The sequence below is a fragment of the Ascaphus truei genome, chromosome 9 (genome assembly GCF_040206685.1).
Source record: "Ascaphus truei isolate aAscTru1 chromosome 9, aAscTru1.hap1, whole genome shotgun sequence".
Taxonomy (NCBI): domain Eukaryota; kingdom Metazoa; phylum Chordata; class Amphibia; order Anura; family Ascaphidae; genus Ascaphus; species Ascaphus truei.
The window spans coordinates 58102772-58122199 of NC_134491.1; the positions used below are offsets into that span (position 1 = coordinate 58102772).

Here is a 19428-nt window from a genome sequence, read left to right on the forward strand (position 1 = left end):
TACCCAAAATTGTACTCCATATTCAAGGTGTGGTCTTAATAATGCTTTACAGAAGGGAATAATAATGTTTACTTCTCTTTCATGTATTGCCCATTTAATGCAAGATAAGATCTTGTTTGCCTTTGCAGCTACTGCATGACTTTGGGCACTATTGCTAAGCCTGCTGTCTACAAGCACTCCTAAATCCTTCTCCATCAAGGATTCCCCCAATTTATCCCCATTTAATTTGTAAGTTGCCTGTTTATTCTTGTTTCCCAAATTCATAACCTTACGTTTATCTGTATTAAACTTAATCTGTCATTTACCTGCCCAAGTTTTCAGTCTCTCTGAGTCCTTCTGAAGAGAAATTACACCCTGCTCTGATTCTACTACCTTACACAATTTATTGTCATCAACAAAGATGGAGACTTTGCTCTCTATGCCAAGCTCAATGTCATTAATAAACAAGTTAAAAAGCAGGGGTCCCATGAGGGATCCATGAGGTTCTCCACGAACAACTTTAGCCCAACTTGATAAAGTTCCATTTATTACAACTCTCTGTCTGTCCTTCAACCAGTTTTCAATCCAGGTGCAAACATTTTTACTGAGTCCAAATAGCTTTCTTTTGTACACTAATCTGTGGTGTGGAACCGTATTAAAAGCCTTTGCAAAATCTAAGTACTGTAGACCACAGCAACTGCATTACCCTGGTTTAAATTCCTACATAACTCCTCAATGGAACTAATAAGGTTAGTTTGGCACAACCTATCCTTCATAAATCCATACTGACTATTACTAATAATTTTGTTTTCCATGAGGTATTCCTGAATATTATCCTGTAGTAAACTTTCAAGTAGTTTCCCCAATATTGATGTCAGGCTTACAGATCTGTAATTCCCCAGTTGTGATCTACCTCCTTTTTTAAATGTAGGCATCACATCTGCTTTACGCCAATCTTGTGGTACTGAACCTGTGGAAATTGAGTCCTCGAATATTAAATGTAATGATTTGGCTGTCACGGGAGACCAATGCTTTTAACACAAAAATACCCGGATCCTTTGAGCAAAACGTGAGATAAAATAAATTATAATTTATTCACACAATGAACATACACAGCTTAATTTACAAAATAATACGAAAATACACTTACTTAGTTATGATGTTAACTCTGGTTACAGGAAAGATCTTAGATGGAATCTTAGGTGAATCTTTTTACAGCATGTTGAATCTACCTCCCGACTGGCTGCACAGATTTTTAAAACCTCACAAGTCCTATCTTTACACTGTGCAACCAATCGCGGTGTGGGAACAAAACATCCCACCTATTGGCAAGGTTCGCCCATACTTCAGGGAGCCTGGCAGAGGCTTCAAAGTATGCTGCGAGCATGTGCGAACTTCGCCCTTAAGCCGCTTAGCATACCTAGCCAAGCCCACTTCCCTGTGACAGGTTGTCTGCCTTTCCCCTGACACCTGGACTTATGTCAGAGAAAACTATTTACCTCTCCCCCTCCCCCCTCAACACTTGACTGTGTCAGTTTCTTTGAACTACCAGACACAGGGGAACCGAATCAGCAGGGTGGCTTTAGAAACTTGAGTCTAATTATACATTGCTTACTCACTGGGATTTCCTGCCATGCATTCTAAAGCCTAGTATTTATACCCCAAGTGTCACCTCCTGTTCTGGCCTGAATGAAAATCCCCTTACCCTTATAATATTAATACACCAAAAAGAGGGGGACTTTCATTCATTACTTCTTATTAAAGTTTCTAATACAGAAAACATAACCGGTCTAATTACCCCCTAGCAGTATGCGTAGCAAAAATCAGAGCGCTGGGACATTCCTATCCAAAGTTAGCTTGCTGCGTATATGCTACGCGCAAGGCTGCTGGTTTTTAAAAACCTTTTTCCTTTCTTGCGGTTGACAGTGAAACACTATTGCAATGCGCACACACGATACATAACTGATACAATGTAACTCGGCATAATGATGTGGTTCTCTTATGCTTAGTGGGACACACACAGACAATTCTAACACATTTACAGGCTTGCAGCCAGCAGTGGGCTACAGAGCTGACATTTGACATTTACCCCATATGACTGAGGGGAACTCTGTTACATGACTTATACATGTGGTCTCCTTATACCTAGCGGGATACACACAGACAGTTCTAACACAATTACAGGGTTGCAGCCAATAGTGGGTCCTTGCCTTAAGCTTTCGGCCTAGATCCCTGAAATAATTTTTTAGGACCCTCCATCTTTCTCTTACTTTGTCATTGGTGCCAACGTGTACCAAGACCACCGGTCAGTCCCAGCCCCTCCCAACAATCTGCCTACCCGATCTGCAATGTGCCGAACTCGAGCCCCCGGGAGACAATAACCTCCATTGCTGAGCTCTTGTATTCCTGTACTACCTTCCTATGCAGCCTTGCACGGTTTCCAGTGCTGAGATGCAGCAATGCATTTTCCAAGCTAGCAAATGGATGTCAGGAAGTATCCCAGTGACCTTGTAGCTTGATGGATTTTGGACATCTTTTCCAGCTGGCAAAGTGACACTGAGGTCCATTCAAATTCATGTCAGTTAGTTGGAAAGTTACTAGACCCAACAAGCCAGGTTTTGTTACGTTTATTGTTTGAAATAAATTTGTGCCCTATTTTGTTCCATACCTTGAGTCAGTATTGGTTATCCCAGTGGCTGGTCAGGCGAGGGGGTGGGATGAGTTAAAACACAAAACTGCCTGCCACAAATATAATTGCAATGGCTTCTACACAAGTTAACAAAAGAGATTTTACTTCATGATAAATCCGTTGGAATATTTTTTAGGGATGAGATCATTAATTGTCAAATATTTCTGTAGAAAAGAAAATGCTGAAGATTTAACTTGAACAAAAGGTAAAAAAGGGAGCACCATCCATTGCACGGAAATAAAGATCCAGAGGGGGCTACCTCATAAAGCAGACTTTATTGGACATACACAAAAATGATCCCCTAAAGAAGTAGGGGAAACACACTACACGTTTCACACCTGTGGCGCTTCATCATGGTGTGACAAAAGTTAAAAACCGGTCATTTTTCAATGTTCACGCAGGCATGATTTATCTGATTTATCACTTTCACAGTTCACCTTCATCCTTGATTCCATTATTTTCTTCTAACACACAACTATTTTTTGTTTGGTTGGGTTTATTATCTCCAAACACATGGAACGGCTATGGGTACCAGTTTTGCCCCATCCTATGCTAACTTGTTCATGGGATGGTGGGAGTCGTTCCATGTTTTTGGAGATAAGAACCCCTATATGCATCTTATCATTTTTTTTATCGTCGCTTTATTGATGATTTGATTTTCATTTGGGAGGGTGATGTCATGACACTGTTATTATTTATTGATCTACTTAATACTAATGAATATCACCTTAAATTCACTTACACTTATCACCATCAACAATTGCACTATTTTATTATTATATATAGATCTTTCTTTAAATATACAAACAGATATTTTCTGCAAAGACAATTCTAGGATACTTAGCTAAGAGCGGACAGCTGCCATCCCAGAAGCCTCATTAAGGCAATACCAAAAGGTCAGTCCATGAGAGCTAAACGTAACTGCTCCAGGGATGAGGATTTCCTGACACAATCCACAGACATTCATAATAGGTTTCTGGCCAGGGGCTATAAGTCAGATAATTTACTGGACACTTTGGGATGAGCTGAATAAAATGGATCGCAATACTCTTTTGATTAGGAAGCCTAAAAAAAACTTCTTCAACACAAAGTTCATTGTTCTTTACTTAATTTAGCCATCAGGCTGACCAGATAAGGGGTATTGTTAAAAAAACATTGGGACATCCTGATCCTAGACCCCATCCTTGGACCACAATTGCAGGCAAATCCTACTGTAATTTTTAGTGAAACGAAAATGATAGCTAATTCTTTGTTGCCTAGCTTGTTCACCTCTCAAACAGGTAACCCAGTACTTTCCTCAAGGGGTTCTTACAGTTGTTCTCATTGTAAGATATGTAATTTAATTAAACCAACTAAGACCTTTCATTCTACAGTTGCCAATAGGGAATACAGGATACATCATTTTATAAATTGTATGACCTCTTTTGTTATATATTTACTCAACTGTGAATGCGGCAAACAGTATGTGGGCTGCACAATTAGGTGTTTAAAGCTCAAAATAATGGAACACGTGAGGCTTATAAACAAAAAAGATTTAAATCATCCTGTCCCCAAACACTGTACCAACTGTGTAAGGGGAGATGTTAGACATTTAAAATTCAATGGAATAGAGTATGTTCCCCCTCTGAGAGGTGGTGATCGTGTGAGGAGGTTGGATCAGAGGGAGGCCTATTGGATCTTTACCTTGGGACCCAGGTCCCACTTGGTCTCAACACTGACTGGGATCTGAGTCATTTCTTGTGATCCCCTAGGCTTCCCTCTCTCCTTCCAGGACATTTCTTTTGGCCATCCTAGTAGTTGACATGCTGCTACTATTTTGTCACTGCTATTAGTATGTGGATACTGAATTGATAATTTAGTGTTTATAATTTTGAATCTAATATTTGAAATTTGGGGGTTGCTATTTAGAAATGTAAAATCTGGAACTCCAAACAATACATATAGCATTTATTTAAATTATGTTTTTTTCATCCTCACGAGCTCTACTTATTCTACTCATTCTCAGAATCTTTTCTTTAGTGATGTATGTTTTGAATTTCTCTGCTATGAGTATTGTGTGTCTGTTTACACACCTGATAGGGTGTTATTACCCTTTGTCAATATTGTTATTTAGGGAGGAATTTCCTCTATACGATTTTTGTTAATATCTGGGCTATTTGAAGGTTCAATTAGGCATTGACATTAGTGTCTTTTCTGTGAAGTCGCCTTTTAGTTATTTATTATTCTTTAAAAGAGCGTACAGAACACCTACAAGCTCATATTAAACCCCCAAAATACCCACAACATATATATAAGCATATAACTTTCACAGAGGAGTGCTACTGAGCATGGCAATATATATATATTTAAAACCAGAGACATAACATAAAACACAGACAAAGCTCAGTGCACATCCAGAAAAACTTATATACGGTACAGTGCCTAAATATACATGTATAAATAACTAATAAATAAAATGGTCTTTTAGTTTAACATTTTGGCCAAATTGTTGTACAGTAAGCCCTTGAGCCAACTGCACGGCAGACCACGTTTCAAGGGTCCCTACACTAATATAGATTCTTAATAACCTGTGCATTGCCAGGAAGAATGATTTATAATAAATCTGTCAATATTAGTTGCAAAAGTTTCAAGTCTGATTGAAGCTTTTATTAACCTGTACATTACCAGGAAAAGCACTCTGTCCCTAGTGTAGGGACCCTTGAAACGTGGTCTGCCGTGCAGTTGGCTCAAGGGCTTACAACAATTTGGCCAAAATGTTAAACTAAAAGACCATTTTATTTATTAGTTATTTATACATGTATATTTAGGCACTGTACCGTATATAAGTTTTTCTGGATGTGCACTGAGCTTTGTCTGTGTTTTATGTTATGTCTCTGGTTTTAAATCTTTAAAAGAGCATCATGGAAATCCAAATATAATATATTATTTTTGTAAATATTTTAATATATGTTTCCTTTATGGTTTTGTGTATATCACATATTTTATTATTTGAATCTCTCTTTCTCTCTCTCTCTCTCTCTCTCTTTCTCTCTTTCTCTCTCTCTCTCTCTCTCTCTCTCATTATATACTATATTTTTTATGAAGTGGTATATATTTTTTGACATGGCAAGATAGATAGAGTAACAGAGTATTATGATGGTATATTTGAAATTTTAAATGTAAAAGTTATTGTTTCCACCCTCAATTTTATCTAGGGATGTGCTATTTACACTACATATGTAAAAAATGGATTACTCTATTTTGTACCTCATGAATCTCATTAGTCCTATTACTTGATTTGTCATTAAGTTTGTTTTGAATGCGGTCATTAGTATAGTTTATAAGACATATTTCACCCAGGTAGCTTTCCTATGGGATTGTGTTTTGTAATATATATTTTTTGCCTACGGTAGTTTTGTCCACTCTTGTCTGATTAAAGTTATAATGATATTGAATGGGTGGACCAAGGGTAATGTGCCCGTGTGGTGAGTGCGCCTCCAAAACCTAGGATGGTAATGGCGTCAGCTGTTTACACAGTGTGTTCTTGATCCGAGTTATAAATATAGTTGTAGGATTTAAAAATAGTTTCAGCCTATGGGGACTCACGCTCCACTAAGGATTGAATTGGAACGTGAGACTCCTTGGGTAATAGCGGCTGACATCATGCACGCGTGTACATTGAAAAAGGTTTTTGATCTTTTGTCACACCATGATGAAGCGACACAGGCGTGAAACGCGTAGTGGTTTCCCCCACTTCTATAGGGGGTTCATTTTTTTGTATGTCTAATAAAGTCTGCTTTATGAGGTAGACCCCTGTGGATGTTTGTTTCCGTGCATTGGATGGTGCTTTGTTTTTTACCTTTTGTTCCTGTTACTTTTATTCAACGGATGCACTTCCCAGGACCTCCCCCGGGATTCAACAGGACTCTGAAGTGTTACTTTGTGTCTACTTATTATCCAGCAACATGCTATATTGTGTGTCAGTTAGGAGATTTATGTAGGTGTCAGCAAGGCTATATCTGTTCAACCCACAGAGACACTAGGCACCATTCTCCAAGCAATATTGTATTGGATCTATATATCTAATTGAAAGGAGGCATTTTACTCAGAAGAAAAATAAGATTTGTATTTACCTATGGGACATTCGTTTGTTTGAACACCTGTCTCACACTCTCTCATTCCTGAACATGTAACTAGTCCGATTTAAAATATGTACAGCATCATCTGAGACTAAGATTAAGTCTTGTCAAAGGGGTAACCTGAAAATGATAACTATGGTGATGGATGCTAACACTTCATTTAAAATTATGTGGAGCTGATTGTTCAGATGAGATTCACATGAATAATATTGGGTGCTGTTTCACAGCACCCTGGTGTATGTACTGCACAGTTGTACAGTATTACCTCATTTAACATTTGAGTCCTAATATTATGTATGAAAATATATATATATTTTCTTTTTTTGTTAAATGTGATTCCACATAAATTACGTAATGGGAAGGGATTCTGAATTTGTGCAGTTTGACGGTTTGTCCAAGTAAGAATGATGCAATATTTAATATACTACATTTGTCTGAAAATGTACATGTTCTTATGGGCGAGTGCAAATTCATCACCTAAAATTAGTGTGAAGTTGAGATTTGGGTTTTTTCCCCCCAACAAAAAATATACTCCATTGTATCTCAAATCAGAAACAAGTTAAAAACAACTTTCTTAATAAAATGTTAATAACCAAAAACTAAATTGAAAACAGATAACAATGCATTAGTTATTTCCTAATTTAAGTTTCATATCACACAAAGCATTGCTTATTTGTATGCGTCCCTGTGAATTTAATAAGCCCAGGTGTTAATTAGTGCCTTGCTAAAATTGTGACATTGCTGAAATTTGCATCGATAATGGGAAAAGGGGTTTGAACTTTGAAGAAACGCTGAAGACAGAACATCAATTCTAGTTAAGGTAAATTGATTTGGTAGCATTAAGATGGATTTTAATCATGTGTCTCGTGAGATGTGGGATCTGGTAACTGAAAGAGAACTCAATTGCCAGAATAGATTAAAGCAGCAGTTCAAGAACGGGTCTAATCTAATAATGTAATCTATATTTTAAAAATACTGCTCTTGAATCTGACAATTAACCTTTAGGACTAGTAGAAAATGCAGGAAAGTGAATTTTGAAAGGCTTCAAGGGCCACCAGTAATGTCTTTAAAACCACAGATGGTTCTAGGGCAGGGGAGCGCAAACTTTTGGCGCTGTGCCCCCCTGCCTGCTCCCCCTCGCTCTCTCGCACCCCTACCTGGTTTGGCAGCGCCAAATGACGCCGCGGGGTGATGTCACGTGACCCCGTTGCCATGGAGACAGACGTGTGACGTCACTCCGCATGACACCGCAGCGTCATTTGACGGCGCGTTGCCAGCAACGCTTCTAAACCCCGATAAGTGAGTTGCAGAGGCCTCACGCGATCCCCCGGTATTTAATTTAAATGCCTCGGGGTAGATCGCGGGACCTCTGCAACCGTCCGCGCCCCCTCCCCCCCCCCAAAACAAAATCCCGCGACCCCAGCCTCCCACTTTGCGCACCGCTGGTCTAGGGCAGGGGTGCTCAACTCCAGCCTTCACACCCGCCCCCTCCCCCCCCCCCAACAGGTCAGGTTTTCAGGATATCCCAGCTTCAGCACAGGTGGCTCAATCAGTCCCAGCTTCAGTCTCAGATTGAGCCACCTGTGCTGAAGCTGGGATATCCTGAAAACCTGACCTGTTTGGGGAGGTTCTTGAGGATTGAAGTTGAGCCCCCCTAGTCTAGGGACCACACTTTGAGAACACTTTTTTTCCCCTGAGATTTAAAAGCCCACACACCAATGTGCAGGGCGGGGTTTAAGAGGCCTATACTAAGGACATGATAAACAGGAGGAGGGATGGTGGATTCTGATTTGGTAGCTAGCAAAGGAGGCTGGGAAATGCTGATATTTAAAGGTCCAATTAAGCAGCCTGCAGCAAGGAGGCGGTTGAAAACCTGGGGTGGATTGCTACTTCCTTACATGCAATCAACGGCATTAAGCCTTCAAATTGTATTCCTGATTTATATTAAAATAGATTGCGTTTCTGATTTATACCATGCATTATGAAGCTATCCTTTTTTTTTTAAATAACCCAAAAATTTAAGTGTTTCCATCCTTAACACATATATGACTTTAGAATTTTTTTAATATTTTCTTTGTACTTCTAAATAAAATAAATAGCATGTCTACCTCATGTTCTCCATCTTAGGGGCCTTTTCAGGTAGCTCCGAAAAGTGACTTATTGACAGTTTTGAGCACTTTCCGAGCGAGTTTGCATATGTAGCTATCCAGACAGCTCCGATAACATGCCAAACTCGCTTGCAAACTGCTTCTTCCCGATCGGTAGCTCTGTCGCTCAGAGAAGCTGAGCGGTAGCTCCAAACGCTCAAACTCACATTTTTTTTACAAATTGAGCTATTGAGGTTGCTCTGATATGCACATCGCGGCTGCAACTCGCACATTCTGATCTCGTCACCTGAAGGGTAGCGAGATGGGATCTGTGATGTGCATATGAAGCAGAAAATGTATTGTTACTATATTGGATTGAAGCCGGGCGTCTCCGGAGCTGCACCGCATTAATACCAGCTGCGGGGACCTCCTACTTCAATCCTAATTAAAAAAAACATTCAAATACATTTACAGCCAGCTTCATTAACTTAGTTGCTAACCGCTAAGGTAATGAAGGAGTTAAATAGCAGTGCCCATTTTGTTGGTGGTAGAGGGGGTGGGTGAAGATTGAAGTTGCCCCAGGGTGCTTATGATCGGTATGGCATTTTCCTACCAAACGGTATCTGGCTTGCGAGAAATGTTTCTGAATACCGTGATAACACAAATGTCAGCCCATGAGGTAGGAACGTGCCAACCCGATCGATATGACAGCGATTTTATCCGAGCTACTGACTAGGCCCCATAAGGTCTTATTCTATAAAGTGTATTCGTGCTGATCCGGTGCTACCACATGGGAAGCCTCATTGACTTCTGGGTCAGCGCTATCACACTTCACAGAATCAAGCCCAAAGGCCAAGATTCGTCAACTACCAGTATGGGTTAGTGCCCTGATCCAGCGTTAACTCCCATTCAAGTCGATGTCAGATCATGTGCACTGACCTGTACTGGCGCTTGATAAATATGGGCCTTAGTCTTTATAAAGCCCTCTGTCTGTAGAAATTACAACCACCATGCTTCCAATTGGCCCACGTAAAATTTTGTTTCTGCTGGAGGGAACGGGAGTGCGCTACCTTCAGAGGTAAGTAGTTCTGGAACCTGGGTACCCCCTCAGCTGAAAATAGTGTGTTTCAGCTCTAGGGAACCACTGCTTCCCATCCTGGTAAAGAGTAGGGGAGCTGCTGCTATAATGTGACCTACATTTCAGTGAAGGCGGCATTGCTGCTTTAGTGTGATATCCAGAAAATGAAAGTTATTGAGAGAGAAAATCAAAGCCAAAGTTGTCCCTACGTGGCTACTTTCATACCAGAACAACTCATAGCTGTACAGTGTACTTGTTCATTTTAGTCGAGTTCTCAGCCATTGGTTTTTGAAAGTGAAATACAAGAAACATTATTACTGATATTATCTGACATTCACTCCACAAAAAAAAGGACCAGCATTCATTGAGCTTGGTTTTCAATTTCCGGTAAACCAGTAAAAGAGACCTGTCTTTCTAAGAATAATAACTTTTTATTTATACAGCACATTTCTCCCAATGGGACTCAAAGCACTTCACAGTTACAAAAAGGGCAAAGGAAGACAACATTTAAGGCTATAAACAAGACCAAACACAAGGAAAGATTCAATACAGGATGAGACGGTACTGTAGCTATCAAATGCTGGACAGGTTGGGGTTCATTCATTAAATTCCTGGGTAAACAGGTAGGTGTTGAACCTGTTTTTATAGATTCCCAGAGAGTGGGGGAGGGGGGGGTCTCTAGAACTGTACGAGGCAGTTTGTTCCAAAGAGAGGGAGCAGCGTGGCTAAAAGCTCGGGCCACCAAAGGAAATCAAGGAAATTCTGGGAACTGTTAGGAGTCCTTCATCTGCAGATCGAAGTGCGCGAATGGGAGTGTAGGGAACTAGCAGCTCATTCAGATATGTGGGACCCTGGTCATGTAGTGCTTTCAATGTCAATAAGCCAATCTTTGCTGAGAAGATGTAGGAAGCCTGATAAATCCACTAGTGTCCCCCATTTAGTAGCCTTTGGAGGTCTCCCTATACCAACTTGCAACATCTTCCACATTTGTTGAGTAAGAATATTTCTATACTGTCTTTCTGGTTCTATAGTGCCATTTTATTCTGGAGGTGCACAGGACTGCATTTCATACCAAATACATGATCTGACAACAGCTTTACACTTAGACAACATTATGACCTCCTACTACCCATCTCCAAATCAATTTGTATGCATGCCAGCCATAAGGAAATTGGGGAATTGCAGTTTTCAGTTGCAAATAAATCATCTTTAATTGTGTGTCACAGAAAGGCCAGTTTATTGCGACCATTTACCACATAACTAGCTACATGGGTAACTATTAGTTCCCATAAAATGTCTATCCCGGACACTGCTAGATCAATAAACAATCCCTGCTTTTATCAGCTCTTTCACTGCTCTTTCCAAAAAGGGAATTTTTTAGATCCAGGGGCCAAGGACAAGACGTTTGGTAGGGTAACTCATGTGTCAACCTCTTTGAGCAGTGTATGTTGATGCTGATGGTTTGTAGGGGCATTAGTATTACAGATAGGGCAACTTTCAGTACTGCTAGCTATGTTGAGTTCAAAAGCACCATTTATAGGTTGTATCCATTTTCCCCTGAACTGTGCATTTGGGGATCCTTGGATATTTAATCTGAGTCACCTTTGCATCTGAGATACTGAGCACTTATATCAAGATATTGCAATCATCACCCTACTCGGAAGCATCAACAAAATTGTACTTCTATATTCATTCATTTGAGCTCAGTGATTCTTATCTGGCTTTAATAAAGGATAATCAATTAATGACTCTTCAATGTAGCGTTAAAGAAAATAATTAGCACATCGCGTTATCATCAATACAACTCTTACTGATTAAATGTGCAACAGGGGGGGGGGGGTATTGAGTGGATTATGCACAATATTTAATGCATCCATAAGCGAGTACTTCTGTTCCTCTGTGTGATCTTCTTGCTATGGACCACACATGCCCGCTGATGGCAATTACTTTCTAAACTTGCGTGCACTGAAAAGAGGGTGCGAGGAGACCTGCATGGCAATAATAAAGAAATATAATTGTAAATAGATTTTCGATATGTTAAGAGTACTTCTTCCGAATGACAGGATGTTGCAAAATAGAGATTAGGTAGTGCCACTCTCAAAGTGAAAAAACATGCCACATGATGCCAATTACAGCTAAGCAAGACATGAATAGTTAATGATCATTGACATAAGAGAGAATGTACTGTATCTCAGATGAGATCTGAAAATACATGGACTGTGAAAGCACCAGTAGAGAAACGAGTCAGTCCTTTTATAGGCATTGAATAAACAAAGCTTCAGATCGCTGATAAATCACAGTTGGTGGAATATTTGTTCTTTTAGCAGCTTGCAAGACCAGAAGGAAGAATTGCAGAAGCGTCTCTCTTACACTACCCACAAACTGGAAATGCTGGAAACGGAATTTGATTCCACGCGCCAGTACCTGGAAACGGAGCTGAGAAGAGCTCAGGAAGAATTGGACAAAGTAACAGAGAAGCTGAGAAGGTTAGGCTCTGTTTTATCACAAACTATTGATTGGTGTGCACTGTATATAAAAGGTATTACATTGTAGGCTGTAAATAGACACGTTTTCCATAGCAAGTTGCCACCGTGTTTGCTTTAGAAAGTTGGAATATAGGGCATCTGAATGCAAGGTACTAGAGCAGGGGTGGCCAACTCAAGGACCACCAACAGGTCAAGTTTTAAGGATATCCCTGCCTTAGCACAGGTGGCTCAATCAGTGGCATAGTCATTGACCATGGCATCAGCCTTAAAGGTAGAAGCAAACAGGTTGGGTTTTTTCTATAAGAATGGGTTGCAGACCATCTCTAAATTGACAATGGAACTCAATCAGGTTGTTAGTTGAGAATGCAGCTCTCCTGTCTATCTGCTTTCACTTTGGTGCCTTCTTCCAGCACAAAGCCCTGAGTGGCATTGAAAGTAAAAGGTAACTAACTCTACGTTATGAAGGGCAATAAAAATATGCCAGTGTCCCACAGCCCTACCACCTTCGTCTCTGGAGGATGCAGTGTTTTATTGTGCAATGCTTTCATGCCCTTCCAGGACCGAAGCAGTTAACATACAAACCACCTTTTCCTCTTCTAATTGACATAAAGAGCACAATAGATAGTTTATGAAATGTGTAAATATATATCATAATGACAGCATTCATTTGGTCACCCTTGACTCCTTTGCCTCCAGTTTCACAGCTGTTAGTCCATGAACACAAGTTAGTCACTAAATGTATCAATTGTACAGAACCACTCTGTATTTTCCTCTTGGTAAATATATATATTTTTTATGCACTCTGAAAATGGACTAATTAATTGTTCTGCTTATTGTTCCATTACTCAGAGATACAGATAGGCAGGAATGTCGATTCTATCAAATACCCGCTCACATATTAGTTGCTGAGTCTAAGGTAGACCTGAAATCTCTCTCCCTCATTAATATACAAAAAAATATGCTATTTGAAGTATCTTGATCCCCATGTGGGGGTTATATACGCGTGACAGCAATATTCTATTATTATTAATACTTGTTATCAGGAAGACCATATTGGTACAGGAACCTTTTGATTTTAAAAAGCCACAGGCAGTAGCAAAGTTAACAGAGCAATCAATGAAAATGGCGTTTTTATAGTCTTTATGTAACCAGAAAAGCTTGGTAGATAGAGGGCTGTGTGCCAATTTTCATTAAAAAATGTGTGGCTTTGCACTCAGATAAGAATAATAGAATACACATATTTTATTCAATTGGTTGCAGTACAGCTGTAGCCAACATAACACACCCACAAACCTCACAGCTGTGTGCTGTGCCCCCCAATGTCACCGACTCCTGAATCAAAGAAGGACTTATTTTAGTATTTGTAAAGGCTGAATTTTAATGATGCCTGCCAAATCTTTACAGAGTTATACAGGTTTAAAACAACAGCTATGATTAATTGCCCTTTAACATCATGAAGATTAGGGAAGGCATCACTGTCAAAACCCTGTTAAGTGTTATTTTTTTTATTTTTTAAACCTATGGCCATTCACAAACATGTCATATAATGTACATAAATAAACTAGATTCAGTTTAAATTGGCTCTTTTGTCCCTACCTTCCTTATTTGACAGGCAATGATAAATTAAACATATTATTAGACTATGATATAAAACATGTCATGGGCTTTATTATTTTTTTTGAACAGGAAATTACAGGACTATAAAATGGAAAATAAATGAGTATACCTGATGATAACTATGTATAAGAACAGTCAAATATAACCACATTTCATGATATATATTTTTTTAGGATACAAACCAATTACATGTCTTTGCAAAGAATAAACCAGGAGCTTGAAGAGAAGTTACATAGAATGGTGAGTTTTTATTTGAAACATTTTTACAGTTTATTAACGGTCGGGAGGTGCATTAAGGGGTTAAAAGAATGTACATGTTGAACTGAAACTTGGCGTCTCGCTTCATATCGCTTTGGAGAAAAAATGATTTTTCCCTGTTTTGTTTGACGAAAGTCAAGCCTAGGCTTTTGATAATGAAAGTATCAAAGCAAACCGCTCAATTGAAATGTGCTCTTCCTGGGCTGAATCTCTCGACAGAAAATCCTGTTAGCACGGTTCATTTAAAAAAAAAATAATAAGTCAGAGATCAAGAAAAGGATGAAAGATCAATCTATTTCTGCCTTTAGGAATCAAGCCAACAAGGAAAGGAGATTTTGAGTTTAATTCCTTTTGGAATGTCATGGTTAAAAATTCTTTTCATTTCGCAGAAATGTTGGATTGCTGTAACAAGATGCAACAGGCTCAGATTTATACAGTTTTATGTGGACAAATGTAATACTTGTCATCATTTTGCAGCACTGATTTCTAGCAGAATTGGAGCTTGGATATGTTTCTTTTTATTTTGGGCGATAAATGCAAATTTACGGATTCCAGCAGATTTCTGTCGAGATTCTTTCAACGTTGGAGCGGGTTTCAAGTCATTGTTTATTAGTATTGTTACCTTTTTTTTGTACTACAGTATTTAAGGAGAAGGAATAACAAAGGGAAAAATCACACTTTTCTAAAGGATTATTGCTGTGATTTTATTTCTGACCACAAAGTGAGAAAGGTTTCTAGCCATTAACTTTCTGAGTCTGTGCTCTCACGTAGAGGTGAACATACAATAACCCAGGGGTGCTCAACTCCAATCCTCAAGCCCACCCCGACAGGTCAGGTTTTCAAGATATCCCTGCTTCAGCACAGGTGGTTCAGTCAGTCCCTACCTCAGCACAGGGGACTCAATCGGAGGCTCAGTCTTTGACTGAGCCTCTGATTGAGCTTCCTGTGCTGAAGCTGGTATATACTGAAAACCTGAAAAGTTGGGGGGGCTTGAGGACTGGAGTTGAGCCCCCTGCAATAACTCAGACTGGCTGAACTTGAAAGATTGCAGTGTGACGACAGCGGAAAAAAGGGGCACAAGCTGAAAATGTCTGCAGCAAAAACTCTGCCTCATTTTACAGCCCTGAGCTGCTTTGCCCTATTAAGGTCGTGCGTATAGTGCCCGTGACCGGCGGCGGGGACGTGACGTCAACCAAAAACAAATGTATTGCCGCCGCCGCCGTGCGCTTATAGTAAGCGCGACGGCGACGGAGCGGATTTTGGAAGCCGGCAATATTTGATTTTTCAAGGGCTGTCGCCTCATGTGACAGCCCCTGAACCAAGAAAATATGAGTAGGCCTGCGACGCAGCTGCAAAGCGAAATATAACTTTCGCTAGCAGCGACGGGTGACGTTACCCGTCCCGTCGCCTGTCGCGGGCACTATACGTGCGGCCTAAGCCTATTCTAGTACCTGTGTTAAGTGCATATCCGAGTGGACGCATCCCTTTTCGCATTGATTTGCATCTCGCCATATTCTAAAAAGCCTTTCCTCCTTTGTTCAAAAACGAATTCGTTTTTTTTTAAAGCAATTTCATTTCGGCTCGGCAAATCCGTGTAGTATGCAAAAATGTGTCAGTCGCACGTTTGGCAGGTCACTGCTATTCTAGTCCGTCCGTTAAACGCGAAATACAAAATCGGTCAAAAACACACCATTTGTTTCTCACCTCCTCAAGCTTGGGAAGATTGCCTCATTAGATGAGGGCTAATTTAGCTTTTGAATAACTTCTCCCTGTACTGCCTACCTAATTATGTACATTAGTGCAAACATTACTGGTCAATCATGCCCTGGACGGAGGAGTTGTTGGGTCAATGCGAAGCGCAATATACTGTAGTGAAATGGTTAATGGGTCCCAAATAATCTGGAGAGGCCTTGCCACGGTACCAGTGACAGAGAAGCTTGCAGTGCAGAGTATTGTCCCTTTGGTACTAAATAGGTTGATTCTAATGTCTTCCTATCAATACCCGGAGGGGGGGGGGGGTGATTGTGATTCCAGAAGTGAACCTCACTGCTTATTGTCATACAGTACAGTATTCAATATCCAGAAGCTTAATTTTTCTATGCTCATGTTAGCACAGACTTCGGTAATATGTCCCCTGCGCTTAGAGATACATGGTGTTTGTAACAGACATATCCTCCAATAATTGCTTCGTATATTGCTGTGATGTTTGATGTGCAGTGTTGTGCTAAGAAAACAGTGCTACCTGTGGTGCAAGTATATAAAACAGATTGAATGTTCATGCACTGCATCAATGCTATTTGACACATTTATTTACTTAGCCAACTGTAGGGAGAAATTAAGAAGACTTTGCTACTGAAAATTTCGGTCCGGTCCTCAGCCTATGCAGAAAACAATCTTCAGGTTTAAAAAGGCAATCCAAGTAACTTAAAAAATATCTTTTTTTTTGTTTTAATGTATGCAGCATTTGATGATCTTTATTGAAAACTAATGACCTAATCTGCCGATTGATTAGTTCTCCCGTGATCCATCAGCAAAATCCTGCTTCCCAGGGTTCACTAAATGGCTGCCTTTCAGTTTCAAATCAATCTTTCAGTCAGTGTAACTCAGCAACTCAATGTATTCTTACGTTACTACTGTAATATTATGTATTGTTACAGTTTGCAGCTCAAACTGCTGGGAACATTGGCAACAAATGATCACAAACAAGAAAGTGTTGCAAAGATCTTGCACTGCTGGGGAATTGTGCTAAAGAAATCAGAGGGTGCTCAGTATAGCAAAAACCTTATTAAAAATGGCATTAAGAGTTGAATTAAAAAAAAAAAAAAGGTAGTAAGTATTACCTAATACTACAAGACTGATTTATTTAAAAAACACACATGTAGAATATCGCTCCTTTTAAGGAACAAGAATTGTGAATATTCCTCTACTGTTGCAATATACCGTATATTACAAATAACATATGAATGGGATTAATAGGTGTGCTAGCGCTTAGCACCGTTTTGTGGATCTGGGCCCAGGTATTAAAATAAGATGAAACAGACATTTTTCTGGCAGGGGCATTGAGGATGAAACTTTTGTGGGCGACGCCAAACCAAAACGGATCCAGAGACTGATATTTATTTCAGACTAGGCTGTGTTTCCATTGAGGTGATCGAATAGCATCAGCATGTTATACTGTAGCAGTCAACTGTGCCACATTGTCCCTGTACCAAAGTGGGAATGAACATTCTCTAAAGCAAGTCTTCGGCTGAGCCACCTGTGCTGAAGCAGGGACCTGTTAGTAGCTCTTGAGGACCAGCGCTAGCCACCCCTGCTCTAAAGTGTAGTGTTGCTGAGGATTACTATACACCGCAGCTGTTAGCGTCTACAGATCTGGACTAATACATGCAATTCTCTTAGCTAAATGCCGTTCTTCAGATACATTTCAGCCCAATTAAAATTAGAGGAGCTTATATGTTTGAGCAAGAAGAAAAAACAGCTCTACAGCATATTGAATAGAGGCAGAAGAGTAAGAATGTCTCACCTGCTCCATATGATATAATTTTCATGTTAAATACTGCTCTCTAACCAAGCATCATTTAGCGCAGGGGTGCGCAAAGGTGTCCCCCTGTCTGCTCTGCTCCCACACTCCCCCCCCCCCCCTCCTGCTCAGTTCCGGCATCTAATGGTCTAATGGCATGGCACTGTGGTGTCACGTCACTCCGTAGCGTCATTTGACACCGGGTTACCATGGCGACGTGTCACCAAGACAAGGTAGGAGAAGTCAGAGGCCATGCATGGTCCCCCGGCATTTAGTTTAAATGCTTTGGGGCCTCTGTAACCAACGTGGACCCCCCCAAAAAAAATCTCACGCGCCACCGTTTGCACACCCCTGATTTCGAGGATAGTGGAGGTAAACATGCAGACAAACAGTTAGAGTTGACTGTTATATATTCCAACTCTATTCAAAGCCCCCACTCCCAACAGGTTAGGTTTTCAGGATATCCCAGCTTCAGCACAGGTGGCTCAATCACCTGTATTGAAGCAGGGACTGATTGAGCCACCTGTGTTGAGAAGGGATATCCTGAAAACCTGACCTGTTGGGAGCTTGAGGACTGGAGATGAGCACCCCTTGTATATTCTCCCCTCCTGATAAGATTTTGTAATGCACGCCTGGCTTCTCTCCTCTTCTTCACCTGTTTTACCACCCCCTTTACCGACACTCAGGGCTGAAAAGGCAATATCAGAAAACCACTCCTTTTTCTACCACTCTGTGCACCTCAATATATATTTAGCAAATATTGTGTGCAGTGTGTAGCAGGTGTTACTTTTCATTTTGGTACAGAACACAGATGGGTTTCATGAAAGATTGAAAAGCAATCAAGCAACATTTTACAAGTGTACAAAGAACAAGCTCCCTCTGCATTCACCCTCTGGAGACGGTAACTAGGCACTGTGTGAAGTTCTGCGCAGAACACTCTCCATAATAAGGTTGGAGAACCAAGGCATGAATAAAGAAATAGGAAGGACGTCCACAGAGCTTAATTAGATGATAGTTCTTTTCTTTTTCCTTATAAGGGTGGCACAGCTGTGCACAGACAAGCACTGTCACAACAAGGCAGGGAGCTTGTAGAGACTTTAAAAAGCAAATCACCAACACACAGATTACTGTATGAAAATATGACCATTTAAATGAACAGTGTATTCTAGATGACAAACGTTTGAAAGGGAACTGCTTTCTCTCGGAAAGCGCAGTGCCACAAGGAAAGAATAACTCATCTGGAAATCGAAACCTGGAAGAAGAAAAAAATGGAATGTCACCGAAATTAGATACTTTAGAAATTGAATGATTTATGGAAGTGCAGATAACTTTGTATCTGAACTAAGCGGAGGTTGGAACAATTGAGGGCACTATAATTAAAGCAGCAGTGCAAGTTGCCCTTTAAAAAAAAATCCCTTTAATATGCGCATCAATACAATCCACACAATGATAAGTAATTAGCTAAGTTGCCGATCGATCCGTTCTCCTGCGATCGATCGGCGAAGATTCGGCTTGAGGGGTTCACTAAATGACTGCAGAGGAGTATTCTGCAGTCAGTGTGACGTTGTAAATGGTTGCTATAGAAACAAAAGAGGC

The 19428-nt window shown here is 40.2% G+C and overlaps 1 protein-coding gene across 3 annotated transcripts in view; it reads left to right on the top strand.

The window, feature by feature from the left end:
- Nucleotides 1–19428, top strand: part of BEGAIN (brain enriched guanylate kinase associated) — a 124850-nt gene that overhangs the window by 64897 nt on the left and 40525 nt on the right. For all 3 annotated transcript variants that reach the window (XM_075615067.1, XM_075615068.1, XM_075615069.1), the window contains 2 exons: nt 12276–12437; nt 14228–14294. In XM_075615067.1, coding sequence (XP_075471182.1) covers nt 12276–12437; nt 14228–14294 — 229 coding nt within the window. The remainder of the gene's footprint in view (nt 1–12275; nt 12438–14227; nt 14295–19428) is intronic.